Source organism: Oncorhynchus tshawytscha, linkage group LG08 (assembly GCF_018296145.1).
Source record: "Oncorhynchus tshawytscha isolate Ot180627B linkage group LG08, Otsh_v2.0, whole genome shotgun sequence".
Lineage (NCBI taxonomy): Eukaryota > Metazoa > Chordata > Actinopteri > Salmoniformes > Salmonidae > Oncorhynchus > Oncorhynchus tshawytscha.
In genome coordinates this window covers 44286461-44312848 of record NC_056436.1, presented here as the reverse complement: position 1 = coordinate 44312848, position 26388 = coordinate 44286461, and the positions used below count along the sequence as shown (strand labels likewise).

Below are 26388 nucleotides of genomic sequence, written 5' to 3'. Positions count from 1 at the left end.
AGGTCTTGAACAAGAATGGTCAACACTGCAATATTGACTCTTCGCATCAACTTCATGTAATTGTCAATAAAAGCCTTTGACTTATGAAATGCTTGTAATTATACTTCACTATTCCATAGTAACATCTGACAAAAATATCTACAGACACTGAAGCAGCAAACTTTGTGGAAATCAATATTTGTGTCTTAACTTTTGGCCACGACTATATGTAAACTTCTGACTTCAAGTGTGTGTGTGTGTGTGTGTGTGTGTATTTTACTGGCATATATTCAGTAACTTCAAATATTATTTGGTTTTCTGAGATGTATTCAAAATACATTCAAATATAGTTTTTTCTGAGACCTCTATTTGAAAATCAAAGGAAATAGTTGCCTTTTAGTTAAGTTATAAATAACAGGGTAAAAACTGATGGACAACTATGAAAGCTCATACCAAGTTTATTCACCCGCTGGGTCATCCAGCTGCATAAGTCAAGCATATCCACACAAGCACTAGTATTTATGCTGAGTTTCCTTCTCCTCATCTCTGAGCAGCCAATACATCTCTGTTGCTATACAGAACTTTAGTGATATCTGTTCTTCATCTAAACTGACCTCTGCCCAAGTTCCTCATTCCTCCCCAAGTCACGGCTGTCATGTTGACTTGTACCAGACTGTGGCTCTTCTCCTCCCATATGATTCCTCATGGCTAACGATAACATACAGTGGGGCAAAAAAGTATTTAGTCAGCCACCAATTGTGCAAGTTATAAAAGTTTATTTCAATACTTTGTTATATACCCTTTGTTGGCAATGACAGAGATCAAACATTTTCTGTAAGTCTTCACAAGGTTTTCACACACTGTTGCTGGTATTTTAGCCCATTCCTCCATGCAGATCTCCTCTAGAGCAGTGATGTTTTGGGGCTGTTGCTGGGCAACACAGACTTTCAACTCCCTCCAAAGATTTTCTATGGGGTTGAGATCTGGAGACTGGCTAGGCCACTCCAGGACCTTGAAATGCTTCTTACGAAGCCACTCCTTCATTGCCCGGGCGGTGTGTTTGGGATCATTGTCATGCTGAAAGACCCAGCCACATTTCATCTTCAATGCCCTTGCTGATGGAAGGAGGTTTTCACTCAAAATCTCACGATACATGGCCCCATTTATTCTTTCCATTACACGGATCAGTCGCCCTGGTCCCTTTGCAGAAAAACAGCCCCAAAGCATGATGTTTCCACCCCCATGCTTCACAGTAGGTATGGTGTTCTTTGGATGCAACTCAGCATTCTTTGTCCTCCAAACACGACGAGTTGAGTTTTTACCAAGAAGTTATATTTTGGTTTCATCTGACCATATGACATTCTCCCAATCTTCTTCTGGATCATCCAAATGCTCTCTAGCAAACTTCAGACGGGCCTGGACATGTACTGGCTTAAGCAGGGTGACACGTCTGGCACTGCAGGATTTGAGTCCCTGGCGGCGTAGTGTGTTACTGATGGTAGGCTTTGTTACTTTGGTCCCAGCTCTCTGCAGGTCATTCACTAGGTCCCCCCGTGTGGTTCTGGGATTTTTGCTCACCGTTCTTGTGATCATTTTGACCCCACGGGGTGAGATCTTGCGTGGAGCCCCAGATCGAGGGCGATTATCAGTGGGTCTTGTATGTCTTCCATTTCCTAATAATTGCTCCCACAGTTGATTTCTTCAAACCAAGCTGCTTACCTATTGCAGATTCAGTCTTCCCAGCCTGGTGCAGGTCTACAATTTTGTTTCTGGTGTCCTTTGACAGCTCTTTGGTCTTGGCCATAGTGGAGTTTGGAGTGTGACTGTTTGAGGTTGTGGACAGGTGTCTTTTATACTGATAACAAATTCAAACAGGTGCCATTAATACAGGTAACGAGTGGAGGACAGAGGAGCCTCTTAAAGAAGTTGTTAGTGAGAGCCAGAAATCTTGCTTGTTTGTAGGTGACCAAATACTTATTTTCCACCATAATTTGCAAATAAATTCATTAAAAATCCTACAATGTGATTTTCTGGATTTATTTTTCTCATTTTGTCTGTCATAGTTGAAGTGTACCTATGATGAAAATTACAGTCCTCATCTTTTTAAGTGGGAGAACTTGCAAAATTGGTGGCTGACTAAGTACTTTTTTTTGCCCCACTGTAACCTGACAGAATTTATAGGTTCAACATTCCCCTCTCTCCCTCAGTGACATGAATAAGGATTCTTCATATTTTCATGTTTAGAACTCAGAACCCATCATAGTAAATAAACTATATTCAACAACCTCAAGTATTTGAAAAGTTGGTATTTTCAAATAAACTACAAAATACAACATTTTCTGTCAAGGTCTGCATTCTACACATCCTCTCAATTCATGATGTAGTTCTGCATAGCGCTGTTAAATGTTTTCAGAGAAATTAACCTCAATTTTCTACTTACCTTAACTTCTTGCGACTCCAAACCCGTATCCGGGAGCTTAATCATAGCCTCAAGCTCATTACCATAACGCAACGTTTCCTATTCATGAAAATCGCAAATGAAATAAATATATTGAAACACAAGCTTTTAGCCTTAACAACACTGTCATCTCAGATTTTCAAAATATGCTTTAACCAAAGCTACACAAGCATTTGTGTAAGAGTATTGATAGCCTAGCATAGCATTAAGCCTAGCATTCAGCAGGCAACATTTTCACAAAAACAAGAAAACATTCAAATAAAATCATTTACCTTTGAAGAACTTCGGATGTTTTCAATGACGAGACTCTGTTAGATAGCAAATGTTCATTTTTTCCAAAAAGATTATTTGTGTAAGAGAAATAGCTCCGTTTTGTTCATCACGTTTGGCTAAGAAAAAGACCGGAAAATGCAGTCACTTACAACGCCGAACTTTTTTCCAAATTAGCTCCATAATATCGACAGAAACATGGCAAACGTTGTTTAGAATCAATCCTCAAGGTGTTTTTCACAATCCTATTAGATGAAAAATCATTCGTGGCAGATGGTTTCTCATCAGAGGCAAACGGAAAAATACTGCAGCTGGAGATTACGCAATAATTGCGACGGAGGACACCAAGCGACCACCTGGTAGATGTAGTCTCTTATGGTCAATCTTCCAATGATATGCCTACAAATACGTCACAATGCTGCAGACACCTTGGGGAAAACGTGGGAAACGGAAGCTGACTCCTTGCTCCTCCACAGCCATATAAGGAGTCATTGCCATGAGGCGGTTTTAAAAAATGCGGCACTTCCTGATTGGATTTTTATCTGGGTTTTTTCTGTAACATCAGTTCTGTGGCACTCACAGACAATATCTTTGCAGTTTTGGAAACGTCAGTGTTTTCTTTCCAAAGCTGTCAATTATATGCATAGTCGCATCTTTTCATGACAAAATATCTTGTTTAAAACGGGAATGTTTTTCATCCAAAAATTAAAATAGCGCCCCCTCATTATAAAAGGTTAAAGGGCAACTCTGCCCTTTAAACATTTACACTATTATGAAGTATTTAGTGATGTCCTAGACAGTTTTAGTGTAATTTTATGATTTCATGTCTGACTGTTTAGTGATGAGCGAAATGACTTCTCTGATGTTTTCAAGTAGGATCCTTGAGATGAATACATTTATGGACTGTCATATTCAGCTATTTACAGTGAATTCGGAAAATATTCAGGCTCCTTGACTTTTTCCCCATTTTGTTACATTACAGCCTTATTCTAAAATGGATTTAATTGTTTTCCTCATCAATCTACAAACGATACCCCATAATGACGAAGCGAAAACAGGTTTTTAGACATTTTCGCAAATGTGTATATTTCTTTCTTTATTTAACCAGGTAGGCTAGTTGAGAACAAGTTCTCATTTACAACTGCGACCTGGCCAAGATGAAGCGTGCGACCAAAACAACAGACTTAAACATAGGATAAACAAAAGTACAGTCAATAACACAATATAAAAATCTATATACAGTGTGTGCAAATGAGGTAAGATTAGGGAGGTAAGGTAATAAATAGGCCGTAGTGGCGAAGTAATTAAACACTGAAGTGATAATGTGTAGATGATGAATGTGAAAGAAGAGATACTGGGGTGCAAAGAAATTAATAACAATATGGGGATGAGGTAGTTGGATGGGCTGAGTACAGGTGTAGTGATCTGTGAGCTGCTCTGACAGCTTGTGCTTAAAGTTAGTGAGGGAGATATGAGTCTCCAGCTTCAGTGATTTTTGTAATTCGTTCCAGTCATTGGCAGCAGAGAACTGGAAGGAAATGCAGCCAAAGTAGGTGTTGGCTTTGGGGATGACCAGTGAAATATAACTGCTGGAGCGCATGCTACGGGTGGGTGCTGCTATTGTGACCAGTGAGCTGAGATAATGCGAGACTTAGATGACCTGGAGCCAGTGGGTTTGGCGACGAATATGAAGTGAGGGCCAGCCAATGAGAGCGTACATGTTGCAGTGGTGGGTAGTATATGGGGCTTTGGTGACAAAATGGATGCCACTGTGATGGACTGCATCCAATTTGCTGAGTAGAGTGTTGGAGGCTATTTTGTAAATGACATCGCTGAAGTCAAGAATCGGTAGGATGGTCAGTTTTACGAGGGTATGTTTGGCAGTATGAGTGAAGGATGCTTTGTTGTGAAATAGGAAGCCGATTCTAGATTTAATTTTGGATTGGACATGCTTAATGTGAGTCTGGAAGGAGAGTTTACAGTCTAACCAGACACTTAGGTATTTGTAGTTGTCCAGATTAGTGATGCTGGACAGGCGGGCAGCGATCGGTTGAAGAGCATGCATTTAGTCTTACTTGCATATAAGAGCAGTTGGAGGCCACGGAAGGAGAGTTGTATGGCATTGAAGGTCATCTGGAGGTTAGTTAACACAGTGTCCAAAGAAGGGCCAGGAGTATACAGATGGTTTCGTCTGCGTCGAGGTGGATCAGAGAATCACCAGCAGCAAGAGCGACATCATTGATGTATACAGAGAAAAGAGTATAAAAAAACAACAGGTACCTTATTTATGTTAGTATTCAGACCCTTTGCTATGAGACTTCAGCTCAGGTACATCCTGTTTCCATTGATCATCCTTCAGATGTTTCTACAACTTGATTGGAGTCCACCTGCGGTAAATTCAATTGATTGGACATGATTTGGAAAGGTGCACACCTGTCTATAGAAGGTCCCACAGTTGACAGTGCAAGTTAGAGCAAAAACTAAGCCATGAGGTCAAAGGAATTGTCCATAGAGCTCCGAGACAGGATTCTGTCGAGGCACAGATCTGGGGAAGGGTACCGAAATATTTCTGCCGCATTGAAGGTCCCCAGCAACACAGTGGCCTCCATTCTTAAGTGGATGATGCTAGGAACCACCAATACTTTTCCTAGAGCTGTCCACCTGGCCAAACTGAGCAATAGGTGAAGGGCCTAGGTCAGGGAGCTCCAGAGTTCCTCTGTGGAGATGGAAGAACCTTCCCAGAAGGACATCCGTCACTGCAGCACTCCACCGGTCAGGCCTTTGGAAGAGTGGCCAGACGGAAGCCACTTCTCAGTAAAAAGACACATGACAGCCCACTTGGAGTTTGCCGGAAGGCACCTAAAGGACTCTCAGACCATAAGAAACAAGATCTTCTGGTCTGATTAAACCAAGATTAAACTCTTTGGCCTGAATGCCAAGTGTCACATCTGGAGAAAAACTGCCCACGCCGAAGCGTGGTGGTGGCAGCATGTTGTGGGGATGTTTTTTAGCAGCAGGGACTGGGAGACTAGTCAGGATCGAGGGAAAGATTAATGGAGCAAAGTACAGAGAGATCCTGGATGAAAACCTGCCCCAGAGCTTAGGACCTGAGACTGGGGCGAAGGTTCACCTTCCAACAGGACAATGACCCGAAGCACACAGCCAAGACAACCCAGTAGTGGCTTCGGGACACGTTCTGAATGTCCTTCAGCGGCCCAGCCAGAGCCCGGACTTGAACCCGATCAAACATCTCTGGAGAGACCTGAAAATAGCTGTGCAGCAGCGCTCCCCATCCAACCTGACAGAGCTTGATAGGAACTACAGATAAGAATGGGAGAAACTCTCCAAATACAGGTGTGCCAAGCTTGTAGCATCATACCCAAGAGGACTCGATGCTGTAATCGCTGCCAAAGGTGCTTCAACAATGTACTCTGTAAATGGATGTGGCGTGATTCATGCGTCCTTCACAAAGACAAATCTGTCAGATTCCAGACCTTTTTTTAACCTTTTATTCAACTAGGCAAGTCCGTTAAAGAACAAATTCTTATTTTCAATGACGGCCTAGGAACAGTGGGCTAATTGCCTTGTTCAGGGGCAGAACGACAGATCATGCATCATGTTGTGGGGGTGCTTTGCTGCAGGAGGGACTGGTGCTCTTCACAAAATAGATGGCTTCATGAGGCAGGAAAATAATGTGGATATTTTGAAGCAACATCTCAAGACAGCAGTCAGGAAGTTAAAGCTTGGTCACAAATGGGTCTTCCAAATGGACAATGACCCCAAGCATACTTCCAAAGTTGTGGCAAAATGGCTTAAAGACAACAAAGTCAAGGTATTGGAGTGGTCATCACAAAGCCCTGACCTCAATCCCATAGAATTTTTTGGGGCAGAACTGAAAAAGTGTGTGCGAGCAAGGAGGCCTACAAACTGGACTCACTTACACCAGCTATGTCAGGAGGAATGGGCCAAAATTCACCCAACTTATTGTGGGAAGCTTGTGGGAGGCTACACAATTTTCATGCAATGCTACCAAATACTATTTGAGTGTATGTAAACTTCTGACCCACTGGGGAATGTGATGAAAGAAAAAAAAGCTGAAATAAATCATTCTCTCTACTATTATTCTGACATTTCACATTCTTAAAATAAAGTGGTGATCCTAACTTATCTAAGACGGGGAATTTTTACTAGCATTAAATGTTAGGACTTGTGAAAAACTGAGTTTAAATGTATTTGGCTAAGGTGTATGTAAATTTACGACATCAACTGTATGTATGTCATAGCTAGGGAAAACATGTGTTTCTCCTTTAAGCTTGTGGTATCTGCGATGAGGAGAGGGTGTGTGTCCTGGGGAGGATGGATTGACATACATGTACCCCTACCCCATCCTGCCTGAACTTTTTCTTGCCCTTGCCGAACCTCTTCTCTCTCTCTCGCGCTTCCTCATGTATTTGACATTGAACTGCATCTCACTCTTTCTATTTCCAAGCTGCCAATTAGCTGTATCAAGGTACTCTTCTTACTCCTCCACTCCCTTGCTTCCTCCCTCCACCCCTTCATCTATGTGCTTTCTAGTGCTGCACAGTGTACCAGAACTAATGTACTTTTTCGATGTCAGAACATGAAAAACGGTTTGGTACTAGAATTGGTTTCTTTCGGTACTTTTATGAAATGTGTCAGGTTGTATACTGATTGAGTCAGCGCAGCTGATGTCCCCCTTTAGCACCGCGCATATCTCTTGCCTGTTCCACTTACTCATTGCTAGTGCTTGCTCTCTAACCTGTCCTGACAAGGAACCACTGCACTGGGATTCTGGGCTGTGTCATGTTAGCTCCACACTCCTTCTGCCTAGAAGTTAACACACTTGAGTAATGCACCTCGGCATGTAGAACTGTTATTTACTGTTCGCCAAACAATGTCCATAATGCTAGAACACTTTATTTTCAATGCAAGAAGATACAGCTTTGGGGGCTAACTTTCCTTGCTAGCTTACAGCTAATGCTAAAATCAATTCATTACCCTAGTACTTCGATTGACCATAACGCAGAATATGCTGATTTTCATCTTTATTCACTTAGTCCCAATGAAAACTAACCCTGCCTCACATCTCCTTCACCGAACCAACTGACTCTGTGCAAAGCTTGTGAATGACATCATTACTGGGTTTGACAGTGTGTTCCCTTTTTTGTTTGACCAAATTTGCATATTTTTTAATTTTTTTGTTGTTGGGTGGGGGCTACAAGTACGCTACACAAGCTCAAACGCAATTTGCATTGTCCTGTTGGCTGCCACTCAAAAATGAAAAATGATTTAAAGTACGTAGATATAAAGTATTGATCATTATGATCATATTACCGAAAAAAAAAAGATAAATAAGTCTACAGTGCCTGTATAAGTATACAGAAAGTATTCACAGCCCTTTTGATATTTTCCACAGTTTGTTGTATTTAAAATGGATTCAAGTGAGATTTTGTCACTTGCCTACAAACAATACCCCTCAATGTCCAAGTGGAATTATGTTTTAAGAAATATTTATAAATTCAATCAAATGAAAAGTTGAAATGTCTTGAGTCGAAAAGTATTCAATCCTTTGTTATGGCAAGCCTAGAAATGTGCTTTAAGTGGCATGGACTCAAAATAGTGTTTAACGTCATCTCTGTCCCCCCCACACATACAATTATCTGTAAGGTCCCTCTGTCAAGCAGTGATTTTAAAACAGATTCAACCCCAAAGACCAGGGAAGTTTTCCAATGCCTCACAAAGAAATGCACCTATTGGTAGATGAGTGAAACAAGCTGACGTTGAATATCCCTTCGAGCATGGTTAAGTTATTAATTATACTTTGGATGGTGTATCAATACACCCAGTCACTACAAAGAAGGCGTTACAGACTTATTCTAAAATGTATTAAATATTTTTTTTTCCATCAATCTACACTCACAACCCCATAAAGACAAAGCAAAAACAGGTTTTTAGAAATGTTTGCAAATGTATTAAAAATAAAAACGGATTAAATTTACATAAGTATTCAGACTCTTTACTCAGTACTTTGTTGAAGCACCTTTTGCAGTGATTCCAGCCTCAAGTCGTCTTGGGTTTGAACCAATATACTCATTCCAGGGTTTTTCTTAATTTTGTACTCTTTTCTACGTTGTAGAATAATAGTGAAGACAGCAAAACTATGAAATGTTTTTTTTTCCGGATTGAATGACCTTGAATGACCTGATGTCTTTTCTCTTTGCTTATTTGAGCTGTTAGTGCCATAATATGGATTTGGTCTTTTACTAAATAGGGCTATATTCTGTATACAACCCCTACCTTGTCACAACACAACTGATTTGGCTCAAACGCATTAAGAAGGAAATTCCACAAATTAACTTTTAACAAGGCACACCTGTTAATTGAAATGCATTACAGGTGACTACCTCATGAAGCTGGTTGAGAGAATGCCAAGAGTGTGCAAAGCTATCAATGCAAAGGGTGGCTGGTTTGAATAATCTCAAATACAAAATCTATTTTGATTTGTTTCACTTTTGGTTACTACATGAATTCCATACTCTGTGTTATTTCATAGTTTTGATGTCTTCACTATTCTACAATGTAGAAAATAGTAGTCCCTGAACCAGGGGGGTTCAAAATCAAAAGTCAGTCAGTATCTGGTGTGGCCACCAGCTGCATTATGTACTGCAGTGCTTAAGTACTGCATCCTCCTCATGGACTGCACCAGGTTTGCCAGTTCTTGCTGTGAGATGTTACCCCACTCTTCCACCAAGACACCTGCAAGTTCCTGGACATTTCTGGGGGGAATGGCCCTCGCCCTCACCCTCCGATCCAACAGGTCCCAGACGTGCTCAATTGGATTGAGATTCAGGCTCTTCGCTGGCCATAGCAGAACACTGACATTCCTGTCTTGCAGGAAATCACACACAGAACAAGCATTATGGCTGGTGGCTTTGTCATACCGGAGGGTCATGTCAGGATGAGCCTGCAGGAAGGGTACCACATGAGGGAGGAGGATGTCTTCCCTGTAACGCACAGCGTTGGGATTGCCTGCAATGACAACAAGCTCAGTCCGATGATGCTGTGACACTTCGCCTCAGACCATGACGGATCCTCCACCTCCAAATCGATCCCGCTCCAGAGTACAGGCCTCAGTGTAACGCTCATTCCTTCGTCGATAAACACAAATCCGACCTTCACCCCTGGTGAGACAAAACCGCTACTCGTAAGTGAAGAGCACTTTTTGCCAGTCCTGTCTGGTCCAGCGACGGTGTGTTTGTGCCCATAGGCGATGTTGTTTCCGGTGATGTCTGGTGAGGACCTGCCTTACAACAGGCCTACAGGCCCCTCAATCTAGCCTCTCTCAGCCTATTGCGGACATTCTGAGCACTGATGGAGTAATTGTGTGTTCCTGGAGTAACTCAGGCAGTTGTTGTTGCCATCCTGTACCTGTCCCGCAGGTGTGATGTTCAGATATACCGATCCTGTGCAGGTGTTGTTACATGTGGTCTGCCACTGCAAGAACGATCAGCTGTCTGTCCTGCCTCCCTGTAGCGCTGTCTTAGGTGTCTCACAGTACGGACATTGCCATGTATTGCTCTGGCCACATCTGCAGTCCTCATGCCTCCTTGCAGCATGCCTAAGGAACATTCACGCAGATGAGCAGGGACCCTGGGTATCTTCCTTTTGGTGTTTTTCAGAGTCCGTAGAAAGGCCTCTTTAGTGTCCTAAGTGTTCATAACTGTGACCTTAATTGACTACCATCTGTAAGGTGTTAGTGTCTTAACGACCGTTCCACAGGTGTATGTTCATTAATTATTTATGCATGGGAAACAGTGTTTTAAACCCTTTGCAATGAAGATCTGTGAAGTTAATTCGTAAAAATCCAAATCTTTGAAAGACAGGGTCCTGAAAAAGGGCTGATTCTTTTTTTTGGGGGGGGCTGATTATATATGTATTTATGGGGGATTGGAAATGTCGCAGACAATTACAATACACCCCCCCCAAAAAACTAAAATAACTGGCATTTTAGGTACTCACTCCACAATACTAACCTAAAAGCCTGTACAGAATAGAAAATGGTCCAAAACATGCATCCTCTTTGCAACAAGGCACTAAAGTCAACTGCAAAGAAATGTACTTTATATCCTGAAATCAAAGTGTTATGTTAGGGACAAATACAACACATCACTGAGTACTGCTCTTCATACAGTGCATTCGGGAAAGTATTCAGACCCCTTGATTTTTTTTTTCCCCCCACATTTTTTTGTTACGTTTCATCATAATTCTAAAAGGATTTAGATAGGTTTTTAAATTCATAAATTAGTCTGAATACTTATGTAAATATGGTATTTGTGTAATTTTTTTTAGAAATTAGCAAAAGTATCTAAACCTGTTTTCTCTTTGTCATTATGGGGTATTGTGTGTAAATTTGAGGATACATTAAAAAATATATATATTAGAATAAGGCTGTTATGTACATCCTCTGCTGCCACACTCCCCATCCTAACTGTCAGAGCTTAAGGATATGTAGAGGAGAATGGGAGTAACTCCCCAAATACAGGTGTGCCAAGGTTGTAGCGTCATACCCAAGAAGACTCGAGGCTGTTGTCGCTGCCAAGTTTGCTTCAACAAAGTACTGAGTAAAGGGTCCGAACACACTTCAGTTTTTTATTTATTTTTGTATATATTTTTTTGCTTTGTCATTATGGGGTATTGTGTGTAGATTGATGAGGGAAGTTTTAGAATAAATCAAATGTTATTGATCACATGGTTAGCAGATGTCAATGTGTGTAGCAATGCTTATGCTTCTAGTTTCGACAGTGCAGTAATCTAACAAATTCACAACGACTACCTTTATATACACACAAATGTAAAGATGTATTACCACTTGAGATTTTCTGGACTAAGAAATAATAGATTTAAAAAATGAATTACAGCATAGTTTCCTAAGGACCTGAAGCAAGGTGACCTTCTCTGTTGGCGCCATCTTAGCAGACCGTAAGGCTGTAACATAACAAAATGTGGGAAAAGTCAAGGGGTCTGAATACTTTACGAATGCACTGCATCTGTGTGGTGGCTACACGTTTTGGGTATGCTTGTCATATGCAAGGACTAGGGATTATTTGAGGAATCAAAAAAACAGAATCGAGCTAAGCACAAGTAAAATCGTAGATGAGAACCTGGTTTTCTGCTTTCCACCAGACACAAGTAGATTTAAGTCAAAACTGTAACTCGGCCACTCAGTAACATTCACGGTCTTCTTGGGAAGCAACACTAGAGTAGATTTGGCCTTGTGCTTCAGGTTATTGTGCTGCTGAAAGGTGAATTCATCTCTGTGTCTGGTGGAAAGCAGACTGAACCAGGTTTTCCTCTAGGATTTTACCTGTGCTTAGCTCCATTCCGTTAATTTTTTCATCCTGGAAAAACTCCCCAGTCCTTAACAATTACAAGCATACCCATAACATTATGCAGACAGTACTCTGCTTGAAAATATGCAGTGTGTCACTTAATGTGTTGTTAACATGCTGACCAAACCGCCAGCCTTGTGTGTGCGAGCGTTGCAAAATAGATGTACACCTACATGTTATTCAAACATTTCATCCAAACTGCTCGTGTGGGTCTACAGGCTGCAAGTCCTACCTCTCCCGTCTACTAATTGGTTGTTTCGAGCACACTAAACCACGTGGGTGATTGATAGATGAATGTGGTCCGCATTCCAGTCAAGTTGGTTGCCAACCGCCGTATTAAATCCACAGAAGAAGAATGAACGAGGAGAGATTAATCAAAGAGAACTAAAAACTAAGTTTCCCCTTTTTATATGGGAATTAATTGTCAGAGTAGAGAACACGATTATGTGACTCAAGTTGGGTGAAATGTCTACCAAGAAAAAGCAAAAAACATATACCGTACGCATTTCAGGTTAAATAACAACCCAACGTTTCTCCCAGGATGTATTAGATAGCAACCTCAAGCTAGCTAAATGTCCATGAATGTTTCAACCTGTCCCCCAACTAATATAGTTGGTTTAGGTATTTTAACCTGCGTCTGGTGGGGATAGACAAAATCAATGGGCCGCCCCCAGATGGTAAGGGTAGGCAACAATACATCTGCCATGCTAGTCCTCAACAAGGGTTCCCTTAAATGTACGTGTTTAGTCCCCTACTGCTACTCCCTGTTCACCCACGACTGCGTGGCCAAGCACGGGGCCCCTCAGGGGTGCGTGCATGTCTCTCAACACCATCATTAAGTTTGCTGACCACACAACAGTGGTAGGCATGATCACTGACAACGAAAAGGTCTGGCATGGGTCCCCAGAGCCTCCAAGTTCTACAGCTGCACCATCGAGAGCGTCCTGATCGGTTGCATCACCGCCTGGTATGGCAACTGCTCGGTATCTGACCGCAAGGTACTACAGAGGGTAGTGCGTATGGCCCAGTACATCACTGGGGCCAAGCTTCCTGCCATCCAGGACCTTTTATACCAGGCAGTGTCAGAAGAAGGCTCAAAAAATTGTCCCCCCCCTTTGTTTTTGCACTGTTGCTACTCGCTGTTTATTATCTGTGCAGAGTCACTTTACCCCTACCTACATGACAACTAGGATCAATAAACTCCGATAAGCAAAACCTTTGGCACTGGAATATCTGTCTATCATGAAAGCAGGGCATTCTAAGGGTCTGTTTTGAATAGGCTACAGATGTGAAAAATTGAAGGGACTTCACCACCTCATGGCCATGGATGCAGATTTCCTTTCAGAATGAGTCTTCTTTTCACCCTTGTCTGTGTTGTTGGCAATGCATACTGAAAACTGGCTTCTCAAAATACTTTCTATCCTTTTCTCTCTCATCCCTGCACTCCGGTCCAATTGAAATGTCCTGTGTTTAGTCAGGATATTGAATGAGAATTTCTGTCTCTACACAGGACACCATTGCAATAATGAACCTCTCCCATGTGTCTGTAGGTTGTCGACCCAGTGGCGCCCAGATACACAGCCCTGTCAGGATCCTACTCTGTCCCTGTTGTCATCCCCGAAGCACCAGAGGAGATGAAGATGGCCGTCAAACACCCCAAGGTACATTGACTGTTATTTCCACTCTTGTTTATGGAATTGCAACCTATTCCCTATGATGTGTACTCCTATACTACCAAAGCCTGGCCAAAAGTAGTGCATGGTATAGGGATTAGGGTATAATTTTGGACACACCCTGACTAGATAGAAGTATTGCATTCTTATCTAGTGTTCAGCAGCCAAAGCATGATGTGTATATTACTCTGACAATGCTAAAATGGATAGTTCCCCCGCACAAGTCAAGTTGAGGATATGATGTGATGAGTAGTAAATAATCAACCAACTAAATCTTACCATAATGAATAGCCTAACTGAGGGGTTTCAAAACCTCAGTCCACAATTGTATTTGTGACTCATTTCAGGAAACTAGGCGTATGTCGCGTGTCAGTGCTTCACAAGAAAGTTTTTTTTTTAAATCAAAACGTGTTTTTTTGAGGGGCAGAAATGCCTTCTGGAACATGTGAACTTTCATGTTCCTTAATAACCAACGTGTATGCCATCTGTAAATATGAATACAATTGTTAAATTACGAGCCTAGTTGGTTCAGCCACAGAAAAAGCCAACAACCTTCCCACTAGCCATGATTGGCTGAGATGATGAGTGCCAAGAGATTAGTTTGGATTGGTCTACCATGTCGCACGCTTCTGTCTATTTGAACTGGTCAGTATGTGTAGGTAATCCTTTCTAACGCAGTTTTTAAAAACATATCACTTAGTAGAACTGCATAAGTGTTGCTCTCCACTTTCTGCAGGACTGAGTTCTGAAATCAGTGGAATTAGAGTATGATAGCTGGAGAAAACACGTCTCTAGATTACATCTTCAAACTAAGGGCAACCATGGCATCCGTGACAGTTTGAAGTGTCCATCCATGATGTATAGGGGTAAGATAGTCTAGCTAGCTCCATTTTCAGATATTACACGTTTCTAATTTTGTCAGTAATTTTAATTTCAAGTTGGTGTACTGTTAGCTAATGTTGGCTTGCTGGGTCGCTTGCTAATGTTACGTGTATGATCTGTGTAGTCATATTATTCCTTTCTCAGAGCCATTTGCTTTGTTAGTTATATCCTAACATTAGCAAGCTAACATTGAACCTGATTGGTTAGCTACCTGCAGATTAATGCAGGGTAATAATGTCATGAGTTGGGGTTATGGTTCTTTGTTTAGCTAGATACATGTCTAATAGACTCCACTATGCAAGTAACCATTTCAATAGATTGTTCATGATGTCACTGCAACAATTGTCGATAGACATAGCTGGTAATTTACTCTAGCTATCTACTCCGATTTCAGAGACCTTTCGCCTGAGTGTGTCAGAGCGCAGAATAACTGACATTGACGAACACTCAACACCCGTTGAATATGGCCGGTGTCAGTAAACGTTGGCAAAAAAAGCATAATTAAATTGATGCCAGCAGCACAGTTACGGTCACCAACGCCCTGGATAACATAAAAACAACCGAACCAGCTCTGCGAGGGCAAGTAAAATGGTCAGTGAGATGTTCTCTCATTTGTGTCTTGAAGTAGCTAGCCAATGTTAGCCAGTTAGCTTGGGTGCTTGACTGCTGTTAGGACAGAACGCTCTGATCAACCCTACTACTCGGTCAGAGCGTCCAGTGTGCACTCTGAATGCTCCAAGAGTGAAACGCTCTGAGTTTTTCGAATGCCCAGAGCACACGCTGGCTGACACTCCAGATTAAATTTACGAATACACCCGAAGTATGAACCAGCTTTTATTCTTGAAATCTTTGGTTGTTTACTACATGGCATCACATGCAAATCCTTAGAGATAAGTGGGGCTAACGCTTAAGAGGATGTAGACGACAAAATAGCTTGCCAGAACATTTTTCTCAAAATTTAGGTTACAAGTTGATCAACTTTCAAAGCAGAATTACTTTCCCATTTTTCCTCAACTGTAGTGTATGATATAAAAAAAATGTAGCTCCGAGTCTCTACTTTTATCCAATGTATTAAAAAAAAATACAATTTCAAATTTTGCTGCATAAGACCAACTTGGTCGGTCACATTTTCATTTTGTGAAAAGTAATTATTTTATAAAAATCGCAAGCTGCAACAGAATACCATTGTGGATGCAATTTTTATGTCTCTGCGTCCTGTATAAAGAAAGTTGGATGTAGTTTCACGAGCTAATAATAACCAGCACAACAATTGGAAGTCTTCAGGAACATTTAGAATGGTAGCTGGTCCTGTTCATCTGACTCTGGGGAAGTAGGTAAATGGCTTCATTGCCAAAATCTTAAACTATCCCTTTTAATATGGAGGAATGTTCAAAAAAAAAAATATATATATATATATATATATATATATATATATATATATATATATATATATAAAAAATGTGTGATAAATTCTTAGGCAGGTTGTAAAAGTGGACATTTTTGGGATGGAAAAATCATGCCAATTTAAACATCCAAAACCAGATAGTGAGCATGCAGAAAATCTATTGAACTATATACAGTGCATTCGGAAAGTATTCAGACCCCCTTTTCCACATTCTTACTTTACAGCCTTATGCTAAAATAAATGTTTTTGTCTTCTCATCAACCTACACACAATACCCCATAATGACAAAGCAAAAACACGTTTTTAGAATTTTTTGTAAAAAACTGATATCACATATACAGAAGTATTCAGACCCTTAATCAGTACTTCGTTGAAGCACCTTTGGCAGCGATTACAGCCTCGAGTCTTCTTTGGTATGACACTATAAGCTTAGCAATCCTGTATTTGGGAAGTTTCTCCTATATTTCTCTGCTGATCCTCTCAAGCTCTGTCAGGTTGGATGGGGAGCGTTGCAGCACAGCTATTTTCAGGTCTCTCCAGAGATGTTAGATCGGGTTCAAGTCCGGGCTCTGGCTGGGCCACTTCAGGACATTCAGAGACTTGTCCCGAAGCCACTCCTGCGTTGTCTTGGCTGTGTGCTTAGGGTTGTTGTCCTGTTGGAAGGTGAACCTTCGCCCCTGTCTGAGGTCCTGAGCGCTCTGGAGCAGGTTCTCATCAAGGATCTCTGTTCTTTACTCCGTTAGTTTTTCCCTCGATCCTGACGAGTCTCCCAGTACCTGACGCTGAAAAACATCCCTACAGCATGAAACAGCCCCCACTATGCTTCACTGTAGGGATGGTGCCAGGTTTCCTCCAGATGTGACACTTGGCATTCAGGCCGAAGAGCTCAACCGTGGTTTCATCAGACCAGATAACCTTGTTTCTCATTGTCTGAGAGTCATTTAGGTGCCTTTTGGCAAGCTCCAAGTGGGCTGTCATGTGCCTTACTGAGAAGTTGCTCCATGTGGCCACTTTCATAAAGACCTGATTTGGTGAAGTTCTGCAGAGATGGTTGTCTTTCTGGAAGGTTCTCTCATCTCCACAGAGGAACCCTGGAGCTCTGTCGTGACCATCAGGTTCTTTTTTTTACTTACCCTGTTTTCGCCCCAATTCCGTGGCGTTTTTGGACAATTCCTTTGAATTGGCTTGTTTTTTGGTCTGACATGCACTGTCAACCATGAGAGCTTTTTATATAGACGTATGTGCCTTTCCAAATCATGTCAAATCAATTGAATTTACCACAGGTGGACTCCAAGTTACAGAAACAGTTCAGGGATAATCAATGGAAACAGGATGCACCTGAGCCCAATTTCAAGTCTCATAACAAGTGGTCTGGATACTTATTTTTTACATTTGCAAAAATGTCTATACCTATTTTCAATTTGCCATTATGGGTTATTGTGTGTAGATTGTTGAGGACAAACATGTAATTCATGCCTCTTAAGAAGGTCCCATCAACTTTCTGTAGGCTAGGCCTACTATATTTATTTCATCAACTTTTCTAATATTAAGCACATTGCTTCTCTTTACAACAGCAGTATAGCCTACCAGGCTGGCATGAAAATGAACCACGGGAAAAGCGTCCTCCATTCACTATTTAACTGCATAGATGACATGTATTTTTACATGTCATCTATGATAATGGTCCATTCCAAATCAAAACAAATTTCACACATGTAAAGACGAGATTCAATCAAGAATAGTGTAATGGGTGACTATTAGCCTATCACTTGTGAATGCGCGATGCGCGCCGTTGCGTCCCCGATGTTTGCCGGTCACTTGTAGCCTGTGAGAGACCCGATCACTTGACAGAGAGCCATGTAAGTGAGAGGTGTCTCGGAATGCAGCCGGGAGAATGGAAAAAAGAAGAAACGCTGCTCTTGATAGTGTCACTGCATCGAATGGGGTTGAGTCGAGGGAGAAAAAAAATAAGTGCTACCAAATATAGCAATATGCATTTCATAAATATTCTAATAAAGTGTGTACCTAAAATGTATTAAACACGTCTGTAAAACCACTGAGGACATCGACCTACCAAGCAAGTTTTCATAAATTGACTGAGAATACAGTAGGAGCCTACAATAGGGAAAAACGTCAGCTTTCGTTCAGAAATGGAATGAAATCCTCAACAAATGTTCTTTTTTTAGATTTAATGCTATTAATTGTTGAACATGTGTCAAAGGAAGTAAGAGGTTGAAGTCACACAGACTGTTTTTCTAGCCCAAAAGCAGCACAACAAGGCTCCACAAAAGAAAATAAATTATGTAGGAGAGGCAAGTGGTCAAAGAGGGGACCAAGAACACAGGCCGTGGACACGGAGCGACAGCAGGACTCTGTTATTAACCTCTCCAAGAAAGTTCTCAGAAGCGCAAGTCTCAGTCGTATCTAAGGGCCTCTAGGACAGCTAATTCTGTCCTATAGTTAACAACTCCTCGATTAATACCTATTAGGTTAGTGGAACAAGAAGCCATGTCAGTATATATGAGAAAAACAAACCACATTCAGAAGGACCTCACTAGGACAGAAGATGAATCTTTCATTAGTTCATTGCCAAACCTGCAGACAAAAGGGGGTGCTGTAGTCGTTTTAGACTACGAAAAATCCAAAGAAGAGATTCAGACACAATTCATTAATGAACATTTCGATAGAGAACTGAGTTTTGATCCCACACAGGTGTTCCAAAAGGATAGGGCTCCAGATTAGCGCATATATTAAACAACCTTATCTCAAAACCTGAATATGAATACCTTTGTGCCATAAGTCCATGCCTGTACATTTTGCCGAAATGACACAAACCCAAGACACAAGGCAATTATCCAGACGACAGACCAGTGGTTGCAGGAATAGGCTCAATGCTAGAACCATTGTCGAACTTCATAGACTCTTTTTTATTAAATCTCATGTGCAAGCATTGCCGTCATATGTGAAAGACTATAAACTTCATAAACAAGATTTCACCAATAATGGGTTTAACAGAAGACTGTATTTTAGTCACATTAGATGTTGAGAGTCTATATACCAGCATTCCCCATAGGCCAAGCTTTGAAAAACTACAAACCTCAGATATCCCACTTCCTGGTTGGATTTTTCTCAGGTTTTTGCCTGCCATATGAGTTCTGTTATACTCACAGACATCATTCAAACAGTTTTAGAACTTCAGAGTGTTTTCTATCCAATACTACTAATAATATGCATATATTAGCATCTGGGTTAGAGTAGGAGGCAGTTCACTCTGGGCATGCTATTCATCCAAAAGTGAAAATGCTGCTCCCTATCCCAAAAAGGTTAAGAACAGATTATTTTATTATGACGGCCTACACCGGCCTAACCCAGACAACGCTGGGCCAATTGTGCGCCGCCCTATGGGACTCCCGATCACGGCCAGTTGTGATGCAGCCCAGGATCGAACCAGGGTCTGTAGTGACGCCTCTAGCACTGAGATGCTGCGCCACTCGGGAGCTTTGTGGCAACAGTTTGGGGAAGTCCCTTTCCTGTTTCAGCATGATAATGCCCCTGTGCACAAACCATACAGAAATGGTTTATCAAGATCGGTGTGGAAGAACTTAAAGCCTGAGTCCTGACCTCAACCCCATCGAACACCTTTCGGATTAATTTCAACGCAGACTGCGAGCCTGTCCTAATCACCCAACATCATTGCCCGACATCACTAATGCTCTTGTGGTTGAAAGTCCCTGCATCAATGTGCCTACATCTAGTGGAAAGCGAGTAGAGGCTGTTATAGCAGCAAAGGGGGACCAACTCCATATTAATGCCCATGATTTTGGAATGAGATGTTTGAGGAGCAGGTGTCCACATACTTTTGGTCATGTAGTGTGTGCATATTATAACATATTTTATAACTAACAATCAATTAGACAGTCAGAGAATTGCAAATTCCAAAAACTGTGCATTCAGTGCACATGCCTAGTGATTTATGTTTGAGCAGAGGAACACAGCATTAGCCATGGCAAAATGCATAGAATTGCAGGATATTAGCTTTAAAACAGCGTAATGTCCTTTATGCCACCAATATACCTTTTCCAGCTAATACTGTTAGAATTTACACATTCTCTTCCAATGAACCATGGAATCAAAATAATGAAATTCTCTTCCAAATGTATTCATTTTAAAATGTTGTTTACCTATACTTGCCATCATTTAACTGATAATAAGACTAGACATATATTTCTGCTAACTTCTATATGATGGGGGTTGCCAATTTGCCTGGGCAAGAAAAGTTTGAAAACTCCATGCCTTACCAATATACCCAAATAAACTGCCAAACCAACCAAATATAGTCAATCCAACATAACATCAGCAACTAAACCTGGCAAACTTATTTTTGAACCCTCCCAGAACACAGAGGTGGGTATGAAGGCTGTGTGGTACGGACCCAGGGTGCTGGTGGAGGGGGCGGACGCAGAAACCTTCACCGAGGGAGAGACTGTCACCTTCATCAACTGGGGCAACATCATCATCACCAAGATCCACAAGTAAGTTTAATAGATTTTTGGACGTGCAACTTTTTACAGGAAGTTAATCAAGAGGGCTTGCCTTGGCAAGTGTTCACCCAGTCCCAGAAAGCTACATTATCAGTGCAGCAGTGAAACACCATATTGAACTAATCTAGATAAGTTGTACTGTGGCTCTCCAGAAGATGGGATCACAACTAGGATCACTGGCATAGATACACTATGTAACTCGTCTCTCTTTCTCTCTCTGTCTTCTCGCTCTCTGTGTGTGTAACTGATGTATCGCATTAAAAAGGCTTAAGTGAAATTTTACCGAATGTAGAAGGAAGAAAATAAATATCTCAATTCCCTAACTATTATCCCCTCATCTCTCTTTATCGCGGTATGATCCAGAGATCCCAGAGGTAAGGTCACCTCCCTGGAGGGCAAGCTGAACCTGGAAAACAAGGACTTCAAGAAGACCACCAAGATCACGTGGCTAGCTGAGACCCCCCACGCCCCCCTGCTGCCCACAGTCTGTGTCAACTACCAGCACCTCATCACCAAGCCCGTCATGGGCAAGGAGGACGACTTCAAGGAATACATCAACAAACAGAGCAAGGTGGGTGTGTGAATGTGGAATGGTCAATCCTGTGGGTGTGTATGTGGGGGGCGGGGGGTTGTCTATGCGGTGTGTGTGCATGTGATGTGATGTGTGCTAAACTGTTACAAGTAGGGCTTAAGTAGTTAGTAAAGATCATTATTATGATTAGAGCAGATATCATTGACCAGTATGAAGAATCACTTGTAATCCTTCCTGAAGACTGAACAGGGTTCCCTTCTCTCCCATCCTTGCTTTTTCTCAGCTGGAGGAGAAGATGCTGGGAGACCCATGTCTGAAGGACCTGAAGAAGGGTGACATCATCCAGCTGCAAAGGCGGGGCTTCTACATCTGTGACCAGCCCTACGAGCCAATCAGGTTTGTCCTATCTTCTCTGCAAGGTCTTCATGAATCTTTACCAGTTTACCAGAGAGATGCGTGGGTGAATGGTGAGTTTAATGGATAGAAGGATGATTGGACGCAGACCTGGGTTCAAATGCTCTTTGAAATACTTTGAGCATTTGCTTTACGCTTCCTGGACTCTCAGATCGGCAGGGTTTGAAGTTTGGGGATTGTTCTATTGGTAGGGTTTTAGGTGATTCGACAAACATTGGACACTAGGAGAGAAAGAAAAAAAAGAAAAAAGAAACAGCTGTGATAAAATCAATTTTCACTACATGTCAATAATGTGGCCTCAAAATACATAACTTCCACATTCATGTTCTTAAATTATTTAACTTCTTACGGATAGGCGGGACAGTTGCGTCTCACTTGGGCAAAAAACAGGGAAAATGCAACGCGGCAATTTAAAAAAAAAAAAAAAATGATATAAAATCAAACTTTCATTAAATCACACATGTAAGATACTCAATTAAAGCTACACTCCTTGTGAATCCAGCCAACATGTCAGATTTAAAAAAAATACTTTTCGGCAAAAGCAGAAGAATCTATTATCTGATGATAGCACCAGCAGTAAACAAAGGGGATAGCGTATTTCAACCCTGCAGGCGCTACACAAAACGCAGAAATAAAATATAAAACATGCATTTGACGAGCTTCTTTTGTTGGCACTCCAATATGTCCCATAAACATCACAATTGGTCCTTTTGTTCGATTAATTCCGTCCATATATATCTAAATGTCATGCACGCTGACACAGTTGCCAGTTGGGCGGTGTTCCCTCTGACACATTGGTGCGGCTGGCTCCCGGGTTAAGCGAGCAGTGTTTCAGGAAGCAATGCGGCTTGGTTGAGTTGTGTTTCAGAGGACACACATCTCTCGACCTGCACCTCTCCCGAGTCCATACAGGAGTTGCAGCAATGGGACAAGAATAACTACCAATTGGATATCAAGAAATTGGGGAGGAAAAGGGGAATATATATATATATATATATATATATATATATATATATATACAGTGCCTTGCGAAAGTATTCGGCCCCCTTGAACTTTGCGAACCTTTGCCACATTTCAGGCTTCAAACATAAAGATATAAAACTGTATTTTTTGTGAAGAATCAACAACAAGTGGGACACAATCATGAAGTGGAACGACATTTATTGGATATTTCAAACTTTTTTAACAAATCAAAACTGAAAAAGTGGGCGTGCAAAATTATTCAGCCCCTTTACTTTCAGTGCAGCAAACTCTCTCCAGAAGTTCAGTGAGGATCTCTGAATGATCCAATGTTGACCTAAATGACTAATGATGATAAATACAATCCACCTGTGTGTAATCAAGTCTCCGTATAAATGCACCTGCACTGTGATAGTCTCAGAGGTCCGTTAAAAGCGCAGAGAGCATCATGAAGAACAAGGAACACACCAGGCAGGTCCGAGATACTGTTGTGAAGAAGTTTAAAGCCGGATTTGGATACAAAAAGATTTCCCAAGCTTTAAACATCCCAAGGAGCACCGTGCAAGCGATAATATTGAAATGGAAGGAGTATCAGACCACTGCAAATCTACCAAGACCTGGCCGTCCCTCTAAACTTTCAGCTCATACAAGGAGAAGACTGATCAGAGATGCAGCCAAGAGGCCCATGATCACTCTGGATGAACTGCGGAGATCTACAGCTGAGGTGGGAGACTCTGTCCATAGGACAACAATCTGTCGTATATTGCACAAATCTGGCCTTTATGGAAGAGTGGCAAGAAGAAAGCCATTTCTTAAAGATATCCATAAAAAGTGTTGTTTAACCTCTTGAGCCTATGGGGGCGCTATTCCATTTTTGGATAAAAAGACGTTCCCGTTTTAAGCGCAATATTTTGTCACAAAAAGATGCTCGACTATGCATGGAATTGGTAGCTTTGGAAAGAAGACACTCTGACGTTTCCAGAACTGCAAAGATTTTCACTGTGAGTGCCCCAGAACTCATGCTACAGGCCAACCAAACCAAGATGTTTCTGCAACCAGGAAATGAACAGGATTTCTGAGGCTCCGATTTGCATCATCTCCTTATATGGCTGTGAATGCGACAGGAATGAGCCTACCCTTTCTATCGTTTCCCAAGGGGTCTGGAGCATTGTGACGTATTTGCAGGCATATCATTGGAAGATTGACCATAAGAGACTACATTTTCCAAGTGTCCGCACGGTGTCCTGCGTGGAAATTGGTGCGCAAAACTCAGGTGCTGCTATTTTTCCATGGGATTCTGAGAAAAAACCATGCTTCCACGAACGGCATATCAATGAAGAGATATGTGAAAAAACACCTTGAGGATTGATTCAAACAACGTTTGCCATGTTTCGGTCGATATTATGGAGTTAATTCGGAAAAAGTTCGACGTTTTGGTGACTGAGTTTTCGGTTTGTTTCGGTAGCCAAATGTGTAGTAACAAAACGGAGCGATTTGTCCTACACAAAGAATCTTTCAGGAAAAACTGGACATCTGCTATGTAACTGAGAGTCTCCTCATTGAAACATCTGAAGTTCTTCAAAGGTAAATTATTTTATTTGATTCCTTTGCTGGTTTTTGTGAAAATGTTATGTGCTAAATGCTACGCTAAATGCTAAGCTAGCCATCAACACTCTTACACAAATGATTGATTTTCTATGGTTCAAAAGCATATTTTGAAAATCTGAGATGACAGTGTTGTTAAGAAAAGGCTAAGCTTGAGAGCAGGCATATTTATTTCATTTCATTTGCGATTTTTAGAAATCGTTAACGTTGCGTTATGGTAATGAGCCTGAGGGTGTAGTCACACTCCCGGATCCGGTATCGGTAGTTCAGAGAGGTTAAAGTTTGCCACAAGCCACCTGGGAGATACACCAAACATGTGGAAGAAGGTGCTCTGGTCAGATGAAACCAAAATTGAACTTTTTGGCAACAATGCAAAACGTTATGTTTGGCGTAAAAGCAACACAGCTCATCCCCACTGTCAAACATGGTGGTGGCAGCATCATGGTTTGGGCCTGCTTTTCTTCAGCAGGGACAGGGAAGATGGTTAAAATTGATGGGAAGATGGATGGAGCCAAATACAGGACCATTCTGGAAGAAAACCTGATGGAGTCTGCAAAAGACCTGAGACTGGGACGGAGATTTGTCTTCCAACAAGACAATGATCCAAAACATAAAGCAAAATCTACAATGGAATGGTACAAAAATAAACATATCCAGGTGTTAGAATGGCCAAGTCAAAGTCCAGACCTGAATCCAATCGAGAATCTGTGGAAAGAACTGAAAACTGCTGTTCACAAATGCTCTTCATCCAACCTCACTGAGCTCGAGCTGTTTTGCAAGAAGGAATGGGAAAAAATGTCAGTCTCTCGATGTGCCAAACTGATAGAGACATACCCCATGCGACTTACAGCTGTAATCGCAGCAAAAGGTGGCGCTACAAAGTATTAACTTAAGGGGGCTGAATAATTTTGCACGCCCAATTTTTCAGTTTTTGATTTGTTAAAAAAGTTTGAAATATCCAATAAATGTCGTTCCACTTCATGATTGTGTCCTACTTGTTGTTGATTCTTCACAAAAAAATACAGTTTTATATCTTTATGTTTGAAGCCTGAAATGTGGCAAAAGGTTGCAAAGTTCAAGGGGGCCGAATACTTTCGCAAGGCACTGTATATATATATATATCCCCCAATACTGTATGTTATGATATTTACACAATATGAGCCCAAATGTAAAGCAAGTGACGTGCTAAGAACATTCAATTCTGGGGGACAGCCTTTTTTAGGAAACGTGAAATCGGTGTCTTCATATTCGAGATTAGTATTCCTCACCAGAGTAAGATCGATGTGACATTGTATTGCCAACAAGTATGGGGAAGTCCTGAGGGTAAAACCTTTTTCCTTCGCTTCTGTCCAACAGATGTTTTCAGAGACATAGAAAAACACAGGAGGTTACAAAGTAGAGCGTCGTAGCTGCATTTTGGTGTGTGGCTTGTCAGGGATTGTTCCAAATTCACGGTAATGTTTTTTGAATTTTTGTATATATTTTTTTTATTATGAACTCAAATACAAAAAAAACATATAAATATACAAATAACAGTACATAAATCTAACAGACAGGGGTATTACATATCAAGATTCATTTTCAATTTCTATGTTAAATACTTTTATGGTGCGTATTGCTTTTTTGTTTTTACGTTTACTGATAATTTCAAAATAATATTTCAATTCTACCTTAAATAATGTGAAAAGGGGTTTGTTCTCTGCCCACTTCAATTTATGGACAAAGAATCTTCCATGAAAGATAAACAAGTTAACAATGAAAGTTAAATCGGGGTCCATATCATTTGGTTCAAAATAAAACATATCAGGGTGCTACATATTACCACTTTTCTAAAATAATGAGGTTTATTCCTCCATATGAAGTTAAATAATTTAGTATCAACCATTTTAGTTACTGACAGAGGCAAGGGAGGTATAAACTAATCTGGACAGACCTTTAGATTTTGACAAAAGTACACGTCCAGATAAAGAAAGATCTCTTAATAACCAGGAGTTAAATCTCATTCCAAATTTCTCTACAATAGGAGAGAAATTTAAGTTGACCCTTTCTGATCTTTGCTAACTGTAATACCAAGATATGTGATCGCATGTTTTACAGGGATATTACATACTGAGTTTCAGTCGCATCTTTTAGATAAACCTGATGCATGTGTGAAGGCAGTAATACACTCAATAGCTTTCTTGACTTCATTATGATCTTTCAAAAACAAATTCTGGTGTCGTCAGCCAATTGTGAACATTTTATCGCTTTGTCTTGTAT

General features: G+C 41.1%; 1 protein-coding gene across 1 annotated transcript in view; it reads left to right on the top strand.

Moving 5' to 3' along the window:
• The window catches only part of eprs1 (glutamyl-prolyl-tRNA synthetase 1), a 76641-nt gene that overhangs the window by 29443 nt on the left and 20810 nt on the right, over positions 1-26388 (top strand). Inside the window, exons 13-16 of the mRNA XM_024429699.2 lie at positions 13668-13778; positions 20473-20609; positions 20982-21189; positions 21434-21546. Of these exons, the coding sequence (XP_024285467.1) occupies positions 13668-13778; positions 20473-20609; positions 20982-21189; positions 21434-21546 (569 nt within the window). The remainder of the gene's footprint in view (positions 1-13667; positions 13779-20472; positions 20610-20981; positions 21190-21433; positions 21547-26388) is intronic.